The 24,714-nt window shown below is 39.3% G+C and overlaps 1 protein-coding gene across 3 annotated transcripts in view; it reads right to left on the bottom strand.

Annotated features, from left to right (window-relative positions):
- The window catches only part of LARP4B (La ribonucleoprotein 4B), a 94,597-nt gene that overhangs the window by 23,480 nt on the left and 46,403 nt on the right, over positions 1–24,714 (bottom strand). For all 3 annotated transcript variants that reach the window (XM_087420882.1, XM_087420881.1, XM_014783700.2), the window contains 6 exons: positions 14,018–14,096; positions 12,252–12,388; positions 6,294–6,397; positions 2,318–2,428; positions 1,163–1,216; positions 867–1,076 (listed from right to left, as the gene is read on the bottom strand). In XM_087420882.1, coding sequence (XP_087277008.1) covers positions 867–1,076; positions 1,163–1,216; positions 2,318–2,428; positions 6,294–6,397; positions 12,252–12,388; positions 14,018–14,096 — 695 coding nt within the window. The remainder of the gene's footprint in view (positions 1–866; positions 1,077–1,162; positions 1,217–2,317; positions 2,429–6,293; positions 6,398–12,251; positions 12,389–14,017; positions 14,097–24,714) is intronic.

The raw sequence follows: 24,714 nt of genomic DNA, 5'->3' as shown, positions 1-24,714 counted from the left end.
GAGCACCCCACAGCTGAGAGACCAGACCAACTTTCCCTGACGTGGTCCACAGCCATATCCTCAGAGTTGTTAACTCGATTCCTTTCTGACCAGTCTCCCCCGTGGTCAACTCTTCCATCTCCAGTTCCAGATAAACCTGCTTTGCAGCCTCACAAGCCTCCTTTCCAGCAGCCCATCTCTATACTCCCAGGTAGGAGCTGAATGACTACTACTTTTCATACCTCAGATTAGCCCTGATCCTCATGTCCCACTACATCAAATTCATGCCAAGTCCCAGTCAGGGCCCACCTGATTTTTCTAACATCTACAGCAGCATACCTGGAGAAAAATGATTGGATTACAAACAAATGAATTCCAACCGTAGGCCTTAACATAGGCCAAAATCTGTAAAAATCAGTCATGCCAACTAACTCTAGGGCTAGTGTGAAAAATAAGGCTTGTAAGACAATGTGTCTTCTACTTGTCCTTGACTGTTAGAAGCCTAGTAAAACACCTTTTTCTCCTTAGGAGCATCTCCCCTTGCACTCCCCTCTGCGCTCACAAGTACCCCAGCTATCCCAGAGTCATAGCACACGCTGTGCTTTACTAGGGATCACGTAGCTTAGGAAAGGAAATGCTGGACAGGACGAGAGGCGACCTGGGCAAAGCACTGACAGTATTTGAAGGTTTTGTTAGTGTACGTAGTAGCTCCATATTTATCTCCCAATTAAATTTAAAACAGAACGTGAAGGTCTGTTTTACTATGGCAAAGGGCATACATATCTGGTTCCCCCATGAGCTGAAGATCTTTATCCTTCAAAGCACCTAGTGCAGCGCCCACAATATAACTTTCTGCTATGTAAGCTCCAAGTAAAGACAAGACTCACCAGGGGTGGATCAAGATAGCTGTGCGTTGCCGACCACGCCTGAGGGGTGATCAGGCTATACAGAGGGAACTGCTGCTGGGGGCCGTAGACTGGAGGTAAGTAAAACGAAGCTGTGTATCGCTGCTGCGTGTAAAGGCTCATGTCCAGAGGTCTGAATCCGTTCTTTGGCAAAAATGTGTTTATAGCTATTGCCTTTGCTTTTATCCGTGCCTGTTTGAAAATATGTAAGTTTCTATTAGAATAGTGAAGAATACTGATTTGCAAATAAAGCAAGTATAACCAATGGTCTTGCTTACCTTAATTGGTTTTCCTTGAAAAGTTTTGACTTCTTCTCGCAAATATTTGTAAGCCTGAGGGCAAAATCATCCAAAATACCATTGTGTTTATTTTATAAATAAGATGAACCAACAGTTAATACTTCAAACAAGGAACTGTATAGCTAAAATATGTGGACAGGACCTACAACAGTGGGTCACAGATTCCTTAAAAGAACGTGATAAGAGGTACGAACCCTCTACCCCAAATTCTCATAAACAACATCTGTAAGCAATTTTATAAGTATTAATATATACCATAAAAGCCTCCCATAGACCATAGCCTGAGGATCCGAACCTAGGGGAAAACAAGGGATACCGGGCTCCTAGTACTAACCCCAATCTGAAATTGGAATTACATAGTTTAGGAAAGAAAAAAGATTAGGATTGCAATATCCAAAAGTCATTATTTACGTAGCTCATTATTCTTCTCCAAATTGTCCTATATGACTCTGAAGGCTCTGAACCTTCTGATTCAGCCTCAGCCCACTGCAGGCCCACAGTGGGGAGGAGAGCTTGTACCTGCTCCAAACATGCTTTCTCTGTCCCATCGCCTGGCTCCTCCTAGTCCCACCTTCCCCTTCCATCCAATTAAAACCCATAGTTCAGATTTTCGTTTCTCTCTTCTAAACCTGTAGCATTCACAACATTTAACACTTAAACCTATACTGGCATTCCTTCATGCATGCTAATGTTTCCCCCAAAAGAAGATTCTTCCTTTCAGGGCAGGGAAACCATCCTAACTCCTGTGTCTCCTCACAGGGCTTCTCAGTGCCTTTTCACATTATCTTGTAACATACGATGATGCCTAGTGAAAGTTAAGGTTAGGTTCAAATTTCCCAAAACGCTTTCCAAATATTAAAAGCCCAGAAACAAGAACAGAACTCATTTTCCTAGGCTGCTTGTCTTACATGTCCTCAGAAAATTATGTCACATATTTTTCATATCGCTACAAAACTGTCTACACAAACACATCTATATAAGTTTCTACAACTTGATTTCCTCTGCACTTTATATATTTAAACTTAACACCACAAGGCAATAGTAATCTCAATGCCCAAATTTAGTCTCATTACGTACTAATTGTTAAGTACTGGTGAACTCTGTACTTCATGGGTAGTGGTACAAAGAGCTTACCTGTTGTGCATCAGCTTCTGTTTCAAATGTAATAAACCAATTATCATTATAGGCAAATTCACAGTTTATAAATTTCGGTAAATTATCTCCTTTAAATAGTGCTTCTACTTCCTACAGGGAATAGAGAGGTTAGAAATTAATTCTCAACTATGCCACCATTTGTCCTCACCAAAAACAGATGATGCCTACTCTTAAGGACAGATCCTTAGACAAGAGTACAACACACTGATGGCCTAGCAAACCTCTCTTTCAAAATGGTTAAGGAGTTCAGTGTGGCTTCAGAATTAGGATCCCGTTGCCAGTGGAAAAATAAGTCCACAACTACCCTACTCCCAAGATATCATTAAGCTAAATTAATGTGAAAATATCACTTCATTTTATACAGTAGGCTGATAACTACACAATGGGGGGGGGCGAGGTAATTTAAGAAATTTAAAAATTAGCTGGACTTCTGCTTCCAGCTAAGATGGACCAGATTTACCCTCCCACATGAAACAATTAAAAACAAAAGACAAAATATATGAAATAACGTTTTTCAGACAGTGGCCCTCAGACTGTGCAGGACATAATCCTTGAGAGGGACATGTGAGGTGAGCCAGCGAGCACCCAGCTCATGCTTGGAGTTTCCAGGTGCAGTGCCAGGAGGGTGAGCACAGGCCCAGCCCGACAACACCACAGCTCTCGGGGTCTCCCCAGGCTCTGGGTGCGGGAAACAGCCACCTGAAATGACTACAGGGAACAACCCAGAGCTCCCGGGACAGAGCAGTGTGTCTTCCGACCAGCTGGAGTAGAAAAGTTTCCTAATTCATCAGGCTGAGCATTCAAAAGGGCACTGCCTCAGCGTGGGGAAGCCTGGCCATGCAGTAGAGGCGGCTCTGCTGCACCTAACAAATACTCCTTAAGTGATGATCAAACCAGCTCCAAGTCACTTAACTAAACCTCAAAACAAAGCTTAAGAATATTTATAGGAAGGAATACAAAAACATTCAGTATCCAGTAAAGTAAAATCCAAAATGCCAGGCATCCATTTGAAATTTACCAGGCATGCAAAGTAATGGAAAAATATGACCTATAAGAGAAAACCAATCAATCAAATGAGACCCAGAAATGATAGATGATGGAATTAGTAGGCAAGGACATTAAAATAGTTATTGGATACATATTCTATATTCAAATAGGTAAAGACTGAGCATGTTAAAGAGAAATGCAAGATTAAAAAAAAAACAAAGACAGCCCCAAATTGAACTTCTGGACATGAAAAATACAATGTCTGAAATGAAAAATACATTAAACAGGATTAACAGCTAGTTAGAGACTTTCAGAAGAAAAGAAGAGAAGGGAGAAGACAAAAAATATTTGAAGAAACAATGGCTTGGTAAACTTCACGTACAAGAAACCTGAAAGCTACATCAAGGTGCATTGTAATCAAACTGCTTAAAACCAATGATAGGCTCTTGAAGGCAGCAAGAAAAAGGAAGACTCATTATGCACAGAGGAATAAAGATAAAAATGACAGATTGATCCTCAGAAACAATGAATACCAGAACAGAGTAGAACAACATCTTTAAAATACAGAAGGAAAAAAAAATCCTGTCAATCCAGGATTCTCTACCCAGTGAAAATATCTTTCATAAATGAAGGTGAAATAAAGATTTTCTCAAATATACAAAAACTGAAAAATTCATTACCAGTAGACCTGCACCACAAGAAATATTCAAGGAATATTCAGACAGAAATGATGCCAGATGAAAGTCTAGATCTAGTTAAAGGAATGAAAGGCATTGTAAATGGTAAATAGTGAATAAATATAACATATTTTTCTTATTTTTAATTACTTTAAAAGAAAATTGAATTGTTTAAAGCAAAGATAACAAAACATTGCAGATTTATGACTATGCAGAATTAAAATGTATGACAATAGCACAAAGACCAGATATGGAAAACTGGAAGGAACTTCAGAAAGGTGAAAAGTGGTATTATATTAATTAAGGGCAGACTTTGATAAACTAAAGATGTCAACTATAAACCCTAAAGCAAACACTAAAACAAAACAAAGAGTTAAATCTAATAAGCCAAAAAAGAGAGAAAAAATACTCACTTAATTCAAAAGAAAGAGGAGAAAAAGGAAAGAAAACAAAGAACAGTAGAGACGAACAGAAACCAAGCAGCAAGATGGTGAACTAAATCTAACACATTATGAACCACATAAGTGGGAATGGTCTAAACTCCCCAAGTAAAAGGCAGAGATATTCAGAGTGGGTAAGAAAAGTAAGACCCAGCTCTAAGCTGCTTATAAGAAGCCCACTCTAAATGCAAAGACACAAAAGGGTCAAAAGTAAACGATGGAAAAAAGACCTACTACACTAAAACATGAATCAAAGAAAGCTGGAGTGGCTACATTAACACCAGACAAAGTAGATTCCAGAAGAAAAATAGGGTAGTTTCATAAAAGACTACTAGCCAGTTACACTTTGAAAAGGACCAAAGGAATTAACCAAATGAATTACAATTTAAAAAATTTTCTAATCACTGACAAGCGCTTGGTTACATTTAAAGAAAAAGGATTTTCTGAAAACTGCTAGCCTACGGTCCCAAGCCCCAGCAGAAGGGCTCTCTACTATACGTGTTCAGGAACTTATTGTCCTTTTCTTGTTCAGATTGGTTTGGACCACTTTTTTTCCCTTCCTTTTTTGTCCAACTTTTAATTTATCATAGAGCTTTCTCTAAAACTTCTCTCTTAAGATGTTCATTGTTCAAGTTTTACAACAGAGGTAGGTTGTGCTGTTTGGAATAATAGAAATACACCAAGATCAATGTCTGCAGCTAAAAGTAGACAATTCTTCTTGGTTGTAGTCTTTACAAATGTCTCAAGTCTTGAAACTCAGGACCTATGTTTTAAATATTACTGTGAGTTAATAAAGACATCCAGATTAGTAATAAGAAATATACTGATCCTTCATATTCAGAAGCTTAATTAAAAGAGGACGAAAAAAATACAATCCTAATTTCTTTTTCTTTACCTATTACAACAGAACTAATAAATACAGCCCAAGTTGAACAGAAAACTTGCTAGCAAGACCATGTTCAAGAGTGATGTAATTTCTCATCCTAGGTCTTGCTGGAACCTCATCTTTGTCACACTCCACCAAGAACTATCCTTAATAGACCCACACATGCACTAATCTATTTCCTCTACAGAAGGGACTTAGAAAGTACGCAGCATGAGTAACTAATATGATTAGCGCTCTCTATGAAGACTTCCCCTCGTTATTTCCAGGTACAACCATCTGTGTGTTTTACGACACAACGTAACTTTAAAAATTTGGACAAGTAACAGATTTTACAGCAATGCAGGAAAGGTTGATTACTTTTCATGACTCTTAACCTATCAAATACTGTGGTTGCCTAAAATTATTGCCTAAGTTAGTAATTCTCAAATTATGATCTCCAGACTCCATTTATATAAAAAAAGATGTCTCTGCCTCTTTACTGTGACGATACTTACACTGATGCGACATTTACACTGATGCTGGCAGGTCAGCTCGTGTCAAGCACAAGCTATAATGGTGTGAACTCCTCACAGTACCCCTCTTGTCATGAAAATATTTGCTTTGAAGTTATTTAGCATAAAAATGTGTTTTTATCTTCACTTGTGAGTTTATTATTCTTATTTTTTAAATGAATATTTAAACCTTTTCTCACTTAATTTCTAAATATTGAAATTACCATAAACTATCCCTATTTTTTTAATGTACAGTGTGTAATGGAGACCTGAGACCAACAAACTTGAGAACCACTCTTAAAAATGAATCACACTGTAACTATCAGAGTGTGTAAATCTGGGAGAAAGTGTTACTGCATGTATTTATTCTTTAAAATACACCCTCCAAAAAACACAGAAGTAAGAAAAAAAATCAAAACAAACAAAAAACCCACCAGAAGTGTCCAAGTGCCCTTCAGAGGAGAAACAACTTACTTCTACAGGGGTGGACTCAGGGATCTCCCGCAATATTACTATACAACGATTCTGATTCGGCCTTACTTTTTCTCCCTTCTCATCCACTTGGACTAAAGGTAAAGCTATGAAAAGAAAAATAAATGGTAAAACACAAATATTAAAACAAATCAACCATTTGTATTCTAGTATGACATAATATAGACACTCCAGCAGGATGTTACAGTATATAGAGTGTTATAGTATATTACTAAACACATTAAAGAAACCTGTATACAACAACTATCAAAAGGTTTTAAACCAATCTTGCATGTTACATTTCTCAAAACTCAGAAACATGAGAATTTAAAAATTTCTATAAGAGCTATAATAAATGTTTAGGAAACAAAAATTGTAAACAGCTCAAACAACTAAAAGTAGATTACAATTCAGGGTTAACGGCTTTCTCCTTTCCCCAAAATAAAACAATTTTCTGTCTTACTATGACTTTTTATTTTGAACTCACAGGAAGTTGCCATGTACCCTTCATCCAGCTTTCCCTGATGACGACATCTTACACAATCACAGTCCACAGTCAAAACAAGGAGGCTGTTGTTGGGACAACACTGCTAACGCAGGGACAGGTCTAATTCAGATTTCATCAGTCTGTATGTGCACTCCTTTCTGCCATGTTTTGTTTTTTGGTGTCGCTTCTACGAAACTATATCATGTGTAGATTCAAGTCACAGCACATCATCATCACAATCGGGGCTCAGAGCTGTCTACCACCACAAAGACATGTTACCAACATCAGGAATGAAAGGTGTAACTTCACTACAGGTTGTACTATTATTAAAAGGATCATAAGGGAATAGTGAGAAAAAGTTCAAGCTAATAAATCAGACAACTTACATGAAATAGAAACATTCCTTAAAAGGCACATACGACCAAAGCTCACTCTCAGGAGGAAGTCATCAGAACAGACTGAGATCTATGAGAAAAGAAAACTCAAGGCCACACAGTTTCTGGAGAATCCTATCAAATATTCAAGAAAAAAATAATACCAATTCTACAGTACAAACTCTTCCAAACCACCTGAAAGTACTTTCCAATTCAACCTGTGAAGCCAGCAGTTCTGATACCCAAACTAAACAAAGACATTACAAACCAAAAAAATTAGAGACCAACATCCCTCATGAACATTAAAAATTCTTACCAGATCTTGCTAAATTGAATCCAACAATATATAAAAATGACAACAAATAATGACAAGTGGGATTTTCCTCAGTAAAGCAAGGTCGGTTTACCAATTGAAAATTAAGCAATGTAATTGATCATATAATGGATTAAAAAACTAAAACCATACAATTTTCTCATAGATGCAGAGAAAGTATTCCACAAAATCCAACAATTCATTTCTGACAAAAATTTTCAGCAAACTAGGAACAGAAGGGAAACCTCCTCACCTATGAAAAACCAACGCTTAGCATCACACGTGCCTGAAGACCGGACAAGGCAAGGACACTACTCTCCCTACTTCCATCCACCACTGTGCTGCAGGGTCGAGCCAGGGAAATAATGCAAGAAACAGAAATTAAACGCACCCAGACTGGGTAATAACTAGGCAAACCTCTTCATTCACAGACAACAAGCTTATCTCTATGTACAAAATCTGATACAATTTCCATAAAAAACTAGAATTGATGAGTTTAGCAAGGTTTTAATATACAAGATCAATATACAAATATGAACTTATTTCTACATACTAGCACCAAACTAGAAGTTGAAATAAAAAATATAATTTCGGGCCAGCCCCGTGGTTTAGCGGTTAAGTGCGCACGCTCCGCTACTGGCGGCCCAGGTTAGGATCCCAGGCGCGCACCGACACACCGCTTCTCCAGCCATGCTGTGGCCGCGTCCCACATACAGCAACTAGAAGGATGTGCAAATATGACATACAACTATCTACTGGGGCTTTGGGGAGAAAAAGGGAAAAAAAAAGGAGGAGGATTGGCAATAGATGTTAGCTCAGGGCCGGTCTTCCTCAGCAGAAAGAGGAGGATTGGCATGGATGTTAGCTCAGGGCTGATCTTCCTCACAAAAAACAAGACTTATTATAAAGCCAGAGTAATCAAGACACTGCAGTACTGGTGTCAAAACAGACAAACAAATCAAGGACAGACACATGGCCCAGAGACGAACTCACACGTTTAGGGACAAATGATTCTTGCAAAGGCAAGGCAGTGGAGAAAGGAGAGCCTTTTCAACAAACGGTGCTGGAGCAGTGCATATCCACAAGCAAGGGGCAGAGAACTTGCGATCCATAGCTACAATAATTAGCTAAAAATGGATCACAGACCCAAATATGTAAGCCCTAAAATGATACAACTTCTAGGAGAAAACCTTCGTGCCCTTGGATTAAGCAAAGATTTCTTAGGTACAACACCAAAAGCAAGATCCATAAAAGAAAAAAATTAATAAACTGGACTATATAGAAAATTCAAAACTCTGCTTTTCAAAACATACTATTAAGAGGATAAAAAGAGAAGCTATAGATTGGGAGAATGTATTTGCAAATCACATATCTGAGAAGGACTTACATCCAGAATACAGATAATACATATCTGAAGTTACACACACACACACACACACCCCCACCCTCAAATCTCAATTGTAAGAAAAGTAATAAAAAAGTGGCGAGGGTAGGGGGCACCTGAATAGACACTTCAGCAAAAAAGATAAGAGGAGGGCAAATAAGCACATGAAAAGACTGCTTAATGTCAGCAGGCATGAGGGAAATAGAAATTAAAACCACAGTGAGATAACCACACACACCTATTAGAAAATCTAAAACTAAAATGTCTGTGCATGCCAAGTGTTGGCAAGGATAGGAGCAAGGGAGCTTGCATCACTGCGGGAGATGCCCACTCTGAGATGGTATGATCACTCTGGAACAGGTGGGAATTTCACAAGTTAACGTACACCTATCATACCATACAGATACTCCACTCTCAGCTACTGACCCAAGAGAAATGGAAGCATTTGTCCACACAGAGACCTACACGAATGTTCATGGCAACTTCATCTGTAGTACTCAAAACCTGCAATAACTTAAAAGTCTATCAACCAGGGGGTGAATAAACAGACTGTGGTGTATCTACTCAATGGACTACTACTGAGCAATAAAAAGCAATGATCTACTGATACACTCAACAACAAAATAATTATGCTAACTGAAAGAAACCAGACCAAAAAAAAGTGATACTGTACCACTGATTCCATTTATATAAAATTTCTAGAAAATTCAAACTAATCTATAGTGACAAAAAGCAGACAAGTGGTTGCCTGGGACAAGAGAAAATTCGGGGGCTGATGGACATATTCATTACCTTGATTGTGGTAGTTCTGTGGTTGTATAAATACGTCAAAACTTACCTAATGTACACTTAAACCATGTGTAATTTATGGTAGATAAATTCTACCTAAATAAAGCTGTAAAACAGAACAAATAAACAGGTATTGGCGAAACCCTCTGTTCCTCTCCTCTCTCCCTAGTCCAGTTGCCCACAAGAGTCACATTGAATCAGGAGTTTCAATGCTATTCATGCTTTTATACTCTTACCCCGGACCTCCAAATCCATAAAAAATATGGTTCTGTTTTACACATACCTAAACTTTATATAAATGGTATCATTTTGTGCATGTTTGAAATACGCTTTTATATGCAACATTATGATTTTAAATTTATTCTTATTGAAAAACGTACGCCTAGTTCATTTTAATAACTGCTCTAGTATTCACTGTGTGGCTACATCGCAATGTATTTATTCATACTCTGCTGACAAATATTTCAGTGTTTTTTTAAGTTAGCAATTTCAATTATATTAAGTGTAAAAACAAAGCATTTGAATCAGATATACTGTGTCACGCACTATATGTGTATTATGTATAAAAATAGTCTAAAAATGTAATTTACGCAACTCAATCAACACGAGAGTTTCAGTGTTGTACTAGGGAATATCCAAATTAAAATAAAATGTTACCAGATGCCTACTGTGTGTGTGTCTGACTCTATGCCAGGCATTTTGGGGATGAGGATAAGATTTAAATTTAAGAAGCGATCTCTGCTCACAGAGGCTTATTTATGTCCCCCCTCTTCAGAACTACAACAAATATAATAATATGCTAACTATAGTCTGTTCATATAGATTATTACATATGCACATATATTTCTGTCCAAAGATTGACTGAAGAGAGACAATTAGACACTAAAGAACTGAATACAAATAGCAGATAACATTACAACTCAAGAACCTCAAAACACAGCCCTGGAAAAGGAGTGGAGAGAGTGACAGGGCTGTCCATGATAGAAACAGCTCCTTTAAGCAAATATGCAGGGCAATTAAACATCCTCGGAGTCTGCACGAATGACCCCTCGCCAGCAAGCATCAACTGAGAAATTTTCCTCAGTGGGGCAGCCAAGTTTCCGAGGAATGCCTAAAAGGAATAACCAAATCTGGGATTCCTAGTAATAACCAAAGACTGTTAACAGAGTAAAGTGTGTTTAGGTTAAGAAAGCCACTGGCCGTTTTAAGTGGGTCAGATGGAACCAAACTCAACTGATACATCAACAAAGCAACATTAGAAAGCAAAACAGGATCTTGGGAAACTGTGCTATAATTTTCAGAATTCAAATTTCATGGATTATGTCTGCCAGTTTATTATGTGGTTCAATAATTTAATGACCTTACAACATATGCCTAGGAACAGAAAATAGAGAACTTTTATTTGTGAAAAGACAATCCAACTAAGTTCTAAGGTAAGATGTTCATCTTTTTCTACTACTGTTAAGTCAAATGCGACAAGAAAAAAATCTTCACTGACTGTCAGCAGTCAGCTAAGCCAGGGACAATATGTGAACACTTCCGCCTAAGTGTCAGTGATGGAAAGTCACGGTAGTGACATAGAGAAATGAGGCTTTAATTCAGGCACGCAACGTCCCATCATTTGGAAATACTTAGGCAGGGTGTAGGGGGACACACGTCACACTGTTCTTCGTTAAGGGTACCCATTGGAGTTGCTCAGTAGAGCAGTCCTGAGGATGGAGAAATAACTCATCTGGTACTTTTAGCCCTACTACAAAAAGTAAATTTTTATAATTAAAACCAATCCCATTTACAAAGAAATCCAATATATTGTACATTTAATATAAAAACTAATTCCCAGTGAAGCCATCCTGGGTGGGAGGGGCACAGGAAACTCTGGGCAGAGGGGCACATGCTCCTAATCCTGCGATGAAGAGTCCACCAATGTATACGCAGGTCCAAACTGATCCAACGGTACACTTTAAACACACACACAGTTCACTACGTCAATTATACTTCAGTAAGGTGGCTTTTTAAAAATAAATAGATAAACTGGTTAGGTTGTAGAAGCCTCAATCTGCAAAGCAAACCAGGGCACCACAAACTACACTTGTGACACGGCAGGTAACACTTTAAATATCCGCATTTCCTGAATCTCTGCAGGTCTCTGATGTAGGGTTTAAACCTTCCTTTGATGTTGCCAAATGTCCAAGAAACAACTTCATTCACAATATCCTTTTAAGAGAAAATGCAATAATATTTCACCCAAATTTCAGCAGGAAGTTGCAATTTGAAAGAAACTCCTTTAGTGGTTAGAATACTAATTAAAATGTATTCTACTTTACCCTAAGTATCGTTATTTTTTTCATTAATGTCACAGCTGTCTTTAATCTCTCTGTTAGCCTTTTCTGCTCCCAGGACCTACAATCTGGGATGCGTCTGAGGTTTCAGTTACGGAGCCCATCCATGTCCCAGCGCCAGACACGGGGGCTGTCAGAAAGGCCCAGAAGGCCAGGGAAGACTCCACTTGCCATTAAGTACCTTAGCACTGAATGGCTGTGGATCTAAAGGTCACACCAGTGAGAAAAACGCCATGAAGACCAGGTATGATTCAGCCGGACTGCTGTTCACTTACATCTCAGCACTTCGACAATCAAGTCCATGTCGGTGCTGAGCTTCTTGATGTGGTCCAGGTTAGCTACCGTGGTGATTGGCACGTACTGATCACTGTCCATCTGTGATATAAGGTACATGTCACTAGCAAGGTTCTCCCTGCAGAAAGAAGACAATCTTTCTTAATTAAGATTTCTTTAAAAGGAAGCTTCGCAAGAGGTACAAGTGTGGCATGGTATCGCTTCAGAGTCAGATTTGAGTTCAAACCCCACCTGTATTTGCCATCTCTGACTGTAGGTACATTTTTTTCAGAGGCATCTAGGGAGGCATAGAGAGCAAAAGTAAAAGTATACTGCACTTTATACAATCAAAATTAATTAGCAGGTAAATCTTTAAAAAATGTATTTATAGCCTATCTTTGTTCTAAAAAGTGTTTGAGTAGCTTATTAAAAAATACAGACACAAATTTTTAAGTAAGGAAATCCAGCTGAAAGAACAAGACGGTAAGAAAAATATGAAAAAGCTGAGAAAGGTTGGTACCCAAAGTGCATGCTGTTCAGTCTGGACACTTGCCAGAGAAGTTGCAAATCCAACTCTGGCTTCCTAGCACTTTTCAGCAGCCAGGATTAAAAAGAAGGAAACATGATCAACAACATGACCCACAAGGTCACAAGGTAAGCCACAGATAACCAGTAGGTTAGGTGACGACGAGCTACTTCCTGGTACTTTGGTCTATGGTCTATGATGTTTGTTTCCATAAAGTGGACATTACGCTCAAAAACATCTCCATACCAGACACAATTAAACTCGGTTTCACTGGTCCTGCGGTGAAGGCCAATGACAATTGCAAAGCTGAATAAAGCTACTGTTTTGTAGAGGTAAACGCTGTTCTGACCCCCTCATCTAGGTTAGCTATCTTGCAGATATGAGGATACTGGCCAGAGGAGGGACAGAGCAGGGTTTGTGAGTGGTGCAGACAAGGTTTTTCAACATTTGCAGCAGCATTTTCTCCTTTTAAAGTATGTCATCATGCAGCATATGGAGTTTCCTAATTTGTGAACATATGGACGTGGAAGGAAGGCCAGCACACGGCCCTCAGCTTCGCCTCATGCAGCCCTACTGTCTCTGAGGCAGCCCTCACCAGACACCTCTATGAGGTCTTAAGGCAGGCCCAGAGAAAAACCTGAAAAATCACCATTATTAATAGAAAACTCTACACATAGCCATTTGGTTATCTTCATAGTCAAAGAACATTATATGTAATCTAATCCCATCTTCTTCTATGTCCAGTTCTATCACTTGAACTTTAAAGGTTCTACTCCAATAGAAAAGGTATTTGGGGGGAGCAAAAAACCAACAAGTAAAAAGATGCGTGCTATATAAATAAAACAATTTGCTACTGTAGTGTTTGGCGTATTTTGAGAACTAGTATAGGAAACCTGTTCTGAAACTAATGTGCTAAAAACGTCTCTGTGAGATTGACAACCTAAGGCTCCACCCCCAGACTCTGATTCCATGGGCATGGGGTGAGGCCCAGGAATCCAAATTCCAAAAGCAACCCAGATAATGATCAAGATGAATCTGTGGACACCCGTGGAGAACAGTGGCCCAGAGGATTATGTTCAGTTCTCCAACATGCCAAAGGTTATTACTACTCAATAGTTTAGATTTCCTATTAATAGATGTACCCAGACATAAACAGATACACACTCCTGTCACATTTGTCTATAATGACGAATGTAGAACACCATAGATATTAGGTACTAGAAAAACAAATACCGTCCTTACCTAGATAAGCAGAATTCCAATGTTTTTTTAAGTACTTCTCGAGGGTCTTCCTGGCTTTCTGGTTGAGGCTCATTTCTTCCTACATAAAAGTAATGATCAATTCAGGAAAAATGGCTTAAAAGGTACCAAGCAGATGATTCAGTAAAAGCAATTCTAATGTTTTCAATATACATATTAACTCATCTACATGGTATACAGAGAATATAAGAAAAATGTTATTTTACCTACTAAAAAAAGAGAAATCATAAGCAAAAGAACTCAAAAAATCCCTCTCCCCCAAAGAAAAACAACAGTTATGAAAAATAATCTGAAGAGTAAGATTTATTAGCAAAATTTAGCAGGTGCTTTTTATCACAAAATAAGTGTAAGCTTATTTAATGCTTCGCCTCTATTCAAAAAGGATTTTCAAGTAACCTACAAGAACACAGATACTAAAATAATAAAAAAATATAAAGGAAAGAATCAAAATAAAGAAATGATAAATACACACCAAAAAATCAAGGCTGGGATCATAAACACCAGGGCCTAAGGACTAGGCAGTTTCTGCACCAGAGCCTTATAAACCCTGCCTTTAAATTTCTAGGCAGTTGGTTACAGTAAGAAATTGTGGAGTTAAAGAGATCCTACTGGAAAATACTAAATAAACAGATCCTCAAAAGGAAACAGAAGCTGGGACTAGACTCTACAGGAGATTTCTCCTAAGATGCTAGATGGCACCGTCCATATGTGAGTCACACGAACCACCTGTCATAGACCTAGGGCCTCTAGGACAGAGAACTAGAGCTCAGGGTAAGGCCCCGGGACTGCCAGCACCCTACATGTGGCGGGAGCTGGACTTGCACACCGGAGGTTGGGGTGAGGCCCCGACACCGCCAGCACTCTGCATGCGGCAAGAGCAGGACTTCCACACCGGAGGTTGGGGTGAGGACCCCATTTTAGGTGGCAGGAGAGAAAAAGCACTGACACACTTAGAACTCAGAATTTTTGTATGCTTCTATATAAATTTGCAAGGCATAATCATACATGTGGAATTTTCTGACAAGCGATATTCGTATTTTAGAAATCAAAGACCATCAAAAAGCAAAGACAAAGTGGGGGCATTTATAACAAATAAGGACAGAGAGCTTGTGTCTGTTTTATATGAAGAGCTTTAATAAAATCCACTCCCACGAGCAAAAAAACAAAATCACCAAAAGACAAGAAAACAAACAAAACCAATGAATTTGATGAGACTGGAAATTAGAAAAGGCCCTTGAAACCACAACCCGATTTCATTCCTTGGTCCAGAAAGGCCTCTCCTAATCACCCATTTAAATGTAACACTTACTAAGCACCTGCTGTATGCCAGGCATTGTTGTAGCACTTGTTTATTCAGCCTAAATAAGGCCAGGTCTCTGCTCTCAGCGGGAGAGGCAATCAACAGTTAAATAAGTAAACACTACACAGAGCATCAAGTAGAATCTGACACAGGAAAACACCACATGGGATAGTGTGCCACAGACTTGCTCTAGACGGAATGGTCAGAGGGGTCTTGGTGTGGAGGTGGCATGGAGCAGAGATCTGATGGAGGAGAGGGTGGGCCTGTCCAGGGTCTGTGGGAAGTGCATTCTAAGCAGGGGTGCAGCAAGTGCACAGGCCTGGGCGGGGGGGCCCTCAAGAACCAGGAGGGAGGCCAGGATGTCTGGGAGAATGAGTGGGGAAACATGGTCAGAAAGGAGGCCACAGAGGCGGGGAGGGTGAGTGTCAGATCTAGGGGCCTTGCAGGTCACAGTGAAGACACGAGAATTCTAACCTAAATGTGGTGGGAAACCAATTTCTGCCTCGGAGAAAGCCCAGTGTCCTGTGTTGAAGACGGATGGTAAGGGCACAAGAGGGAAGCAGGGAGCCTAGTTAGGACGCTGATGCAATAATCAAGGATACACTAACATTCCAGACTCTTCAAGGTAAGCGTGGGAATTAAACCAGGAATGTAGGAACAGTTGAGGGCCCAGAATGTGCCTTCCTAGGAAAACTGAGAGCACATGCCTGGGGAGGCAGGACGTGGCGATGGCGGGAATCACAAGGACACGGTGAGTCAGGTAAATTCCCCACTGGCCTGGCAGCATCATGTCACTGAAGACTGGACAAATGCAGGGCTGGTGATGTGGCTGGGACAACAGTCTACATGGGTGGGGCTCAAGAGGGCACAGGAGGTGAGCGGGGAGATAGCTGGTCCAGACGATTCTTCTGGAGAGTTCTGCTGGGGGAAGATAGAGTGTTGAGGGCGGTTTCATTTAACACAAGAGGATACAGCAATGTGGAAGATTCCTGACACAGCAGATAAAGAGCATGAGGACACAGGAGAGGAGGGGTCACAGACAGAAGACTGTGAGATTCAGGGGTGTTGGGGTGCAGAAGTGCCCTTTTGACAGCTCCAGTCTTCACAGTTAAGTAAGACACAAGGTCATCTGCGACCAGGCAAGATGGAGAACAGGGACTGGACTTTCCCTCTCTTGTAAGACAACCAGCAAAACCAAACAGATGGAGAGTGCCATCAGCAAGATGGTGGAATAGGAGGTCCCCACTCGTGTTCCTCTCGGCAACAACAATTTGGCATCTATCCTCGGACTAAAGTGCCTTTGTGGGAGCTGTGGGATCCAGGTAGGAGAGAGTGAAACCCCAGTGCGATCCAAGACCAAGGAAAGCCGTTTTGAGGAGGCAGGCCCACACAGAGGCAGCTGACTTGCCAGTGGAGGTCCTGGCTATAGACCTGGAAACAGCACTGTACCCCTAAGGACTTGGCTACAGCTCCCTTTGGCTTGGTCCTGTCACCAGCACCACCCACCAAGAGTCACAGGAGGAGTCATGCCCACCTGTGCCCTGGGCAATATATTGGCACACAGACCTCAGTCCTGGCTCTGGACCCCAAAGTGGTCCATGACCAAGCTCCAGCTGCTCTTGGCTGCAGTCTAGAAGCCCCTGGAGGCAAGCCCACCAAACTCCGTCAGACTGTAGATACTGAAAGGGTCTTGGAAGTGGGCTCCTACCCCGCGCTGCCACAGTCCACAAGCAGTCCTGCCAGCCAAGGGTCCCTCTGGGAAAGACCCTGGCATGCCCCTGGAGATAGGCCAGCCAACCTCAGTCTGACAGCAGTGCCTGAAATAGACCTCTGACTTGACTCCAGCCCCTCCCAGCTGTGCTGCCAGTCCATGAGCAGTTCTGCCCATGCAGAAACCCACCAGGAGACACACCAGTCTAGGCCCCCAGAGCACCCAGGGACCAAGCTGGATCCACACCCACTCAAGTTCTGCCAACTGTGCACTCCACTGCAGACCCAGGAGCAGCCTCGTGACCTGGCTCCAACCCACCACGACTGTGAGTCCATAAGTAATCCCATTAGCCTGAACCAACAGGAGAAGGTCTTTACTTGCCAAATCAATCTATAAAGACAGGAAGAGGTGCTTGCTCCTCCCAATGCACCGACACCAAAGCAAGGTTACAAGGATCAGGCAAATATGACACTATCAAAGGAAACTAGTAAGGCTCTAGTAATTGATTCCAAAGAAATGGAGATCTACAAACACCCTGACAAAGAATTCAAAATAATCATCTTAAAGGAACTCAATGAAATGCAAGAGAACACAAACAACTAAATAAAATCAGGAAAACAATGTAGGAACAAAATAAGAAGTTTAGTAAAGAAACAGAAATCATAAAAAAGAACCAAACAGAAATCCTGGAGCTGAAGAATACAATGACAAAACCAAAAACTCAACAGAGAGCTTTAACAGTAGAATCAGTCATGCAGAAGGAAGAGTCAGCAAACCTGAAGACAGGTCATGTGAAATCAGCCAGTTAGAGGAACAAAAAGAAAAAGAATGAAAAACAGTGAAGAAAGCCTGCATGAATTATGGGACACCATCACTTGCATTTCTATACACTAACAACGAATTATCCAAAAAAGAAATTAACAAAACAATCCCATTCACAATTACATCAGAAAGAATAAAACACCTAGGAAAAAATTTAACCAAGGAGAGGAAAGACCTGCACACTGAAAACTATAAGACACCGATGAAAGAAACTAAAGACGACACAAATAAATGGAAAAATATCTCGTGCTCTTGGATCGGAAGAATTAATATTGTGAAAATCTCCACAATGCCCAAAGCCATCTCCAGATTCACTGCAATGCCCATTGGAATCAATGGCATTTTTTTCAGAAATAGAACAACAATCCTAAAATTAGTATGGAACCACAAAAGACCCCAAATAGCCAAAGCAATCTTGAAAAAGAACAAAGCTGGAGGCATCATGCTCTCTGATTTCAAACTATATTACAAAGCTATAGTAATAAAACAGCATGGAATCAGCATAGGAACAGACACACAGGCCAATGGAACCGAATAGAGAGCCTAGAAATAAACCCATGCATATATGGTCAACTGATCTTCAACAAGACTACCAATACTTAATGGGGAAAGGACAGTCTCTTTAATAAATGGTGCTGGGAAAACTGGACAGTCATTTGTGAAAGAATGAAACTGAACCCTTATCCTACATCATATACAAAAACCAACTCAAAATGGATTAAAGATTTAATCATAAGACCTGAAACCGTAAAACAACTAGAAGAAAGTGTAGGGGGAAAAGCTCCCTGACACAGGACTTGGTGATGATATTTTTGGATTTGACACCAAAAGCACAGACAAGAGTAAAAATAAACAAGTGAGATTACATCAAATTAAAAAGCTTCTGCTTAGCAAAGGAAACCAACAAAATGAAAGCAACCCATGGAATGGGAGAAAATATTTGCAAATCATCTATCTGATAACGGATTAACATCCAAAATATATAAAGAACTGAACAGCAAAAACCAAACAATCCAATTAAAAAATGGGCAGAGGATCTGAGTAGACATTTTTCCAAAGAAGTCATACAAATGGTCAACAAGGTACATGAAAAGGTGCTCAACGTCACTAATCATCAGGGAAATGCAAATAAAAACCACAATGAGATACCACCTCACACCTGTTAGGATAGCTATCATCAAAAAGACAAGAGATAAGTGTTGGTGAGGATGTGGAGAAACAGGAACCCAGTGCACTCACTGCTGGTGGGAATGTAAAGTGGTGCAGCCACTACGGAAACTAGTATGGAGGTTCCTCGAAAAATTAAAAATAGAACTACCACATGATCCAGCAATCCCACTACTGGGTATATATCGAAAGTAAATGAAATCAGTATCTTGAAGAGATATCTGCACTCCCATGTTCACTGCAGCATTATTTACAAAAGTCAAGACATGAAAACAACCTAAGAATCTGTTGACAGATGAACAGATAAAGAAAATGTGGTATATATACAATGAAACATTATTCAGCTATAAGAAAGAAGAAAATCCTGCCATTTGTGACAATATGGATGAACCTAGAGAACCCATTATTGCTAAGTGAAATAAGTCAGACACACAAAGAAAAAAAACTACATGATCTCACTTATATCTGGAATCTAAAAACGCAGAACTCATAGAACCAGAGGGTAGAACCATGGTTGCCAGGGGCAGGGGTAGGGGAAAATGGGAAGATGTTGGTCAAAGGGTACAAACTTTCAGCTATACGATGAATAAGTTCCAGGGATCTAATACACAGCATGGCGACTATAGTTAATAATAATATATTCTCTATTTGAAATTTGCTAAGAGAGTAGATCTTAAGTGTTCTCGGCACACCAAGAAAAAAAAAGGTAACTATTGAGGTGATGAATGTGTTAATTAGCCTCATTGTGGTGATCATTTCACAGTATATATGTAATATCAAACCATCATGTTGTACACCTTAAATATATTCAATTTTTACTTGTCAATTATACCTCAATAAAGCTGGAGAAAACTGCAACCTCACCCCACCACTTTCCTTACCTTGATTTGTCTTTTCCATTGTGTTTATCATCCTCTTAGATTATATATCATGAACTTATTTATTGCGTGTATTACTAATTGTCTGTCTCTGCCCAAAGGATAAAAGCTCCAGTAGGGCAGGGCTTTCATCACTTACATTCACTGATGTATTCCAACTGAATCTGGCACATGGAGAGTTTTGAATACACATTTTTTGAATGGAAACAACAAAGAATAAATGAAACAAGTTTTCCAGCTGTAGGACACAGGTCCCTGAGAGATATGAGACATATGACTGTCCTGAGCCTGGGCTCAGGAAGTGGGAAACCAAGTGGAACCCAGTGGGCTCACTGCATTAAGAGACACAGAGGAGAGTGCCGGGACAGAGTGCACAGGGAGGGCATCCAGAGAGCTGCAGAGGACTCCCATCAAGTAGGCAGTCACGCTCTAAGCACGGCACAGGCGTGATGGACTCCCCAAGGCCAGGAAGGAACCACCTGAAAGGATGAGAAGTAGCATACCTCTCTCTCACACAGGGCTGCCAACAGCCTGTTCCCACCAGCTAGACTAGAACCCCTCATGTTCACAGAGCACTGGCTAAACAGGGAAAAGTAGAGAGAAGGGTCTTACCTCAGGGGTGGGAAATAATAAGCCCCAGACTGAGCACTGCTCCATTGACACCTAACAAATCTTACAACAAGATATGAAAGGATCAAATTATTTCCAAGTAACTTCAATGCAACCTGGAACAATAATCGAAATAGTTATAGAAATACAAAAATATTAAGCACCCAACAAAGACAAATTCAATCCAACCAAAAATTACGGTGAATGTAAAGAAGCAGAAAAATATAAGCCAGTAATCAACAGAAACCTATCCAGAACTGACGCAGATGTTGACATTAACTGACAAAGACATTATAATGGTTATCCTAATTGCATTCCACTTGCTCAAAGTTAGGCAGACATGAAAAATACAAAAAAGACCCAAATAGAACATCTACAGATGAAAACTACAATGTCTGATATTACAAATATACTTGATGGAATTAACAACAGGTTAGACATTACAGAAGACTAGTGAACTTGAAGACATAACAGAAACTTTCCAAAATAATACAAAAACAAAAATAATTACTTAAAAAAGGAGAGAGAATCAGTGAGCTACAAGACAACTCCAAAGGGCTTAACATAGGTATAACTGGAGATCATGAAGAAGGAATGGCCGGGGTGGGAGACAAGGTGTCACAGGGACATTTGAAGAAATTATGGCCAAAATTTTTCCAAGTTTGATGAAAACATTTATATATCACAGATCCAAGAAGCTCAATGAACACCAACTGCAAGAAACATGAAGACTACCTTTAAGATACATCACAATCAAAATGCTCAAAACCAATGACAAGAGAAAATCTTAAAAGCAGCAACATAAAAAAAAGACAGGCTACATAGAGTAGAACAAAATTAAGGATGACGTCAGATTTATCTTCAGAAATAATGCAAGTGAAAAGACAGCAGTGCAGCATCTTTAAGGCTGACAAAAAAATCTGACAACCTAGAATTCTATACCAAGTAAAAATGAATGTAAAATAAAGATGTTTTCAGATATACAAAAGCTGAAACAATTCATCATAGCAGATCCGCACCACAAGAAACGTCCAAGGAAGTCCTTTACGTGGAAGCAAAAGGATATCAGAAGGAGATCTAGATTTATACACAGGAATAAAGAGCACCAGAAATGGTAACTATATGGATAAGTATGAAACTTTTTTTCTTATTAAAAAATCATTTTCCAATAAAAGGAACCAGGGTTCCTTAGAGAAACAGCTGATTCTAGGACTGGAGCAGGGAGAAAGAAAAGAAAAGAAAACACCACCAATACAACAACAAAAACCCCTACACTGATGGGGGCACGTCAAAAGGAGCCAACTGGAAGAGCTTCCAATGGCCAAAGCTAGAACATCTGAGGAAAAAATAATGTACTATTGGACTATAACCCAAAGTATAAAATAAATATCCATGAGTCCATACTGATATAAATCAATGGCTGAATACACGAGGGAGAAGAGACACATTCCCATTCATAAGAATTCCAAGTTATTTACGTAGATTCTCTGCTCTCATAAAGAGGACAGTCCTTAAGTATAGGCTGTGCACAGTGACTTCCTTTCAAAGAAAACAATATGCGAAGAGAGAAAAAAAAGAGTAATTTTACAGTTGAGAAATCTAATAAACCTACTTCAGACAGGTGGTCAAGATAACATCAACTGTGATAAATCATGCTGAAATTATGTACCCTTAACATGATGGGATGAAAACGGCACTTGATCTCTGTGGTCTTCCTACACCCAAACCCATAATACTAGTATTATGATGAGAAAAACACCAAACAAATTCCAACAGAAGAGTACTGTACAAAATAATTGACCAGTACTCCTCAAAATTATCAAGGTCATCAAAAACAAGTGAAGTCTGAGAAACTGTTACAGCCAAGAGGATCCTAAGAAGACATGACAACTAAAGTAATGTGGCATCCTGGGACAGAAAAAGGATATTAGGTAAAATGTACCAATACTGGTTCAGTAATTGTGGCAAATATATCATAATAATGTAAGATGTTAAGAATAGAAGAAACCGGATGCCTGGTCTATGGGAACTCTCTGTACTCAATCTTCTCAATTTTTCTGGAAGTAAAACTGTTCTAAAACAAATAGCAAGATGAGAAACTCAAACCTAACCACATCAATTACCATAGTAAATGTTAACGTTCTAAACACCTGAATTAAAGGCAGAGATTTTAACATTTGACTTTTTTTGAAAGAAGCAAGACTCAACTGTTATCTATAAGAAATGTACTTTATTAAATATAAAGACCCAAATAGGTTAAAAATAAAAGGATGGAAGAACATATACCATGTTAAAACTGGTCAAAAGAAAGCTGAGGTGACTATATTAATATTAGACAAAGTAAATTCAGAGCAAAGAAAATTACCAGGGCTGAAAAAGGTCATTTTATAATGAAAGAGGAGTCAATATATCAAGAGCCATAACAATCCTAAAACAGAGTTCCAATACACATGAAGCAAAAACTGAGAGAACTAACAGGAGAAATAGACAAATCCAGAATAGAACACCTCTCTTAATCGATAGAACAAGTAGGCCAAAACCAGAAAGAATATAGTAGACTTGAACAACAGTGTCACCCAACTAGACATGACTGATACTTACAGAACTCCCATAACAACAGCAAAATACACATTCCGAAGTGCAAAGGGAACATTTACTAAGATGGCCCATATTCTGGGCCATAGTACAAGTCTTAATAAATTTGAAGGATTCAAGTCATACAAAGTACTTCTGTTGACCACAATGAGATTAAATTAGAAACCAATTTTTAAAAAGTTCCCTGGAAAATCGCCATATATTTGGAAACTAAATAACATACTTCTAAATTACCCATGAATCAAAGAGAAAAAAAAAGGAATTTAGGATTTTGAACTGAATTTAAAAAAACCAAAACATACAACATATCGGAATTTGTGAGACTGTGCTAAAGCATACTTAGGAGGAAATTTATAGAACTAAATGGCCATTTTAGAAAAGAAAAAATGCCTCAATGAGCTCAGCTTCCATCTTAAGACATTAGAAAAACAACAAATTAAACCCAAAGTAACCAGAAGAAAGTATGTGATAAAGATCAGAAGAAAACTAATGACACAAGAAGAAGAAAAACAAGAAAAATCAATGAAACCAAATACTTGTTCTTTGCAAAGATCAATAAAATTGGCAAAGCTCTACCCAGATTGACTAGGGTGGAAAAAAAGAGAACACACAAATTGACAATAACAAGAATAAGCGATGAGACATGACTACAGAGTCTACAGATGTTAAAAGGATAAATAGAGTATTTATTATGAGCAACTCTAGGCAAAAGAAAACTACAGACCAATATGCCTCATGAACGTAGGTGTAGAAATTCTAAGCAAAATTTTAGCCAATCTAATCCAACAATATATCAAAAGGGTATTACATCATGACCCAGTGAGGCTTATCCCAGGAATGTAAGTTGTTTAACATTTGAAAAATCAATCAACATAATTCATCTTAACACACTAAAAAAGAAAAAATATATGATTGTTGCCATAGATGGAAAAAAAATATAAGAAATTCCAACAACCATTCCTTATAAAAACGCTCAGCAAATCATAACAGAAAGGTACCTCATCAACCTGATAAAGGTCTCATATGTAAAACTACAACTAACATTATACTTAACGGTGAAAGACTGAACGTTTTCCCTCTAAGGTCAGCCAGATTTTCACTCTCACCACATTTGTTTATCTCTGCAGTGCAAGATCTATCCAGTGCAAACACACAAGATAAAGAAATAAAAGGCACCAGATTGGATAGGAAATAAAACTGAATTTATTCACAGATAACATGAAATCTATAAAAAAGTTCCTAAACTAATAAGTAAGCTTATTAACAAGTTTTCACAGTATGATATCAATTTATAAAAATTAATTATATTTCAGGGCCAGCCCGGTGGCGCAAGCGGTTAAGTGCGCGCGCTCCGCTGCCGCAGCCCAGGGTTCGCCGGTTCGGATCCTGGGCACGCACCAACGCACTGCTTGGCAAGTCATGCTGTGGCAGCGTCCCATATAAAGTAGAGGAAGATGGGCACGGATGTTAGCCCAGGCCCGGTCTTCCTCAGCAAAAAGAGGAGGATTGGCAGGTGTTAGCTGAGGGCCGATCTTCCTCACACACACACAAAAAATTAATTATATTCTATCTACTAATAACAAACAAATGCAAAAAT

The sequence above is a fragment of the Ceratotherium simum genome, chromosome 32, assembly GCF_057802395.1.
Source record: "Ceratotherium simum simum isolate JZ-2026a chromosome 32, ASM5780239v1, whole genome shotgun sequence".
NCBI classification, from domain to species: domain Eukaryota; kingdom Metazoa; phylum Chordata; class Mammalia; order Perissodactyla; family Rhinocerotidae; genus Ceratotherium; species Ceratotherium simum.
This window is presented reverse-complemented; position numbering and strand designations above follow the sequence as displayed.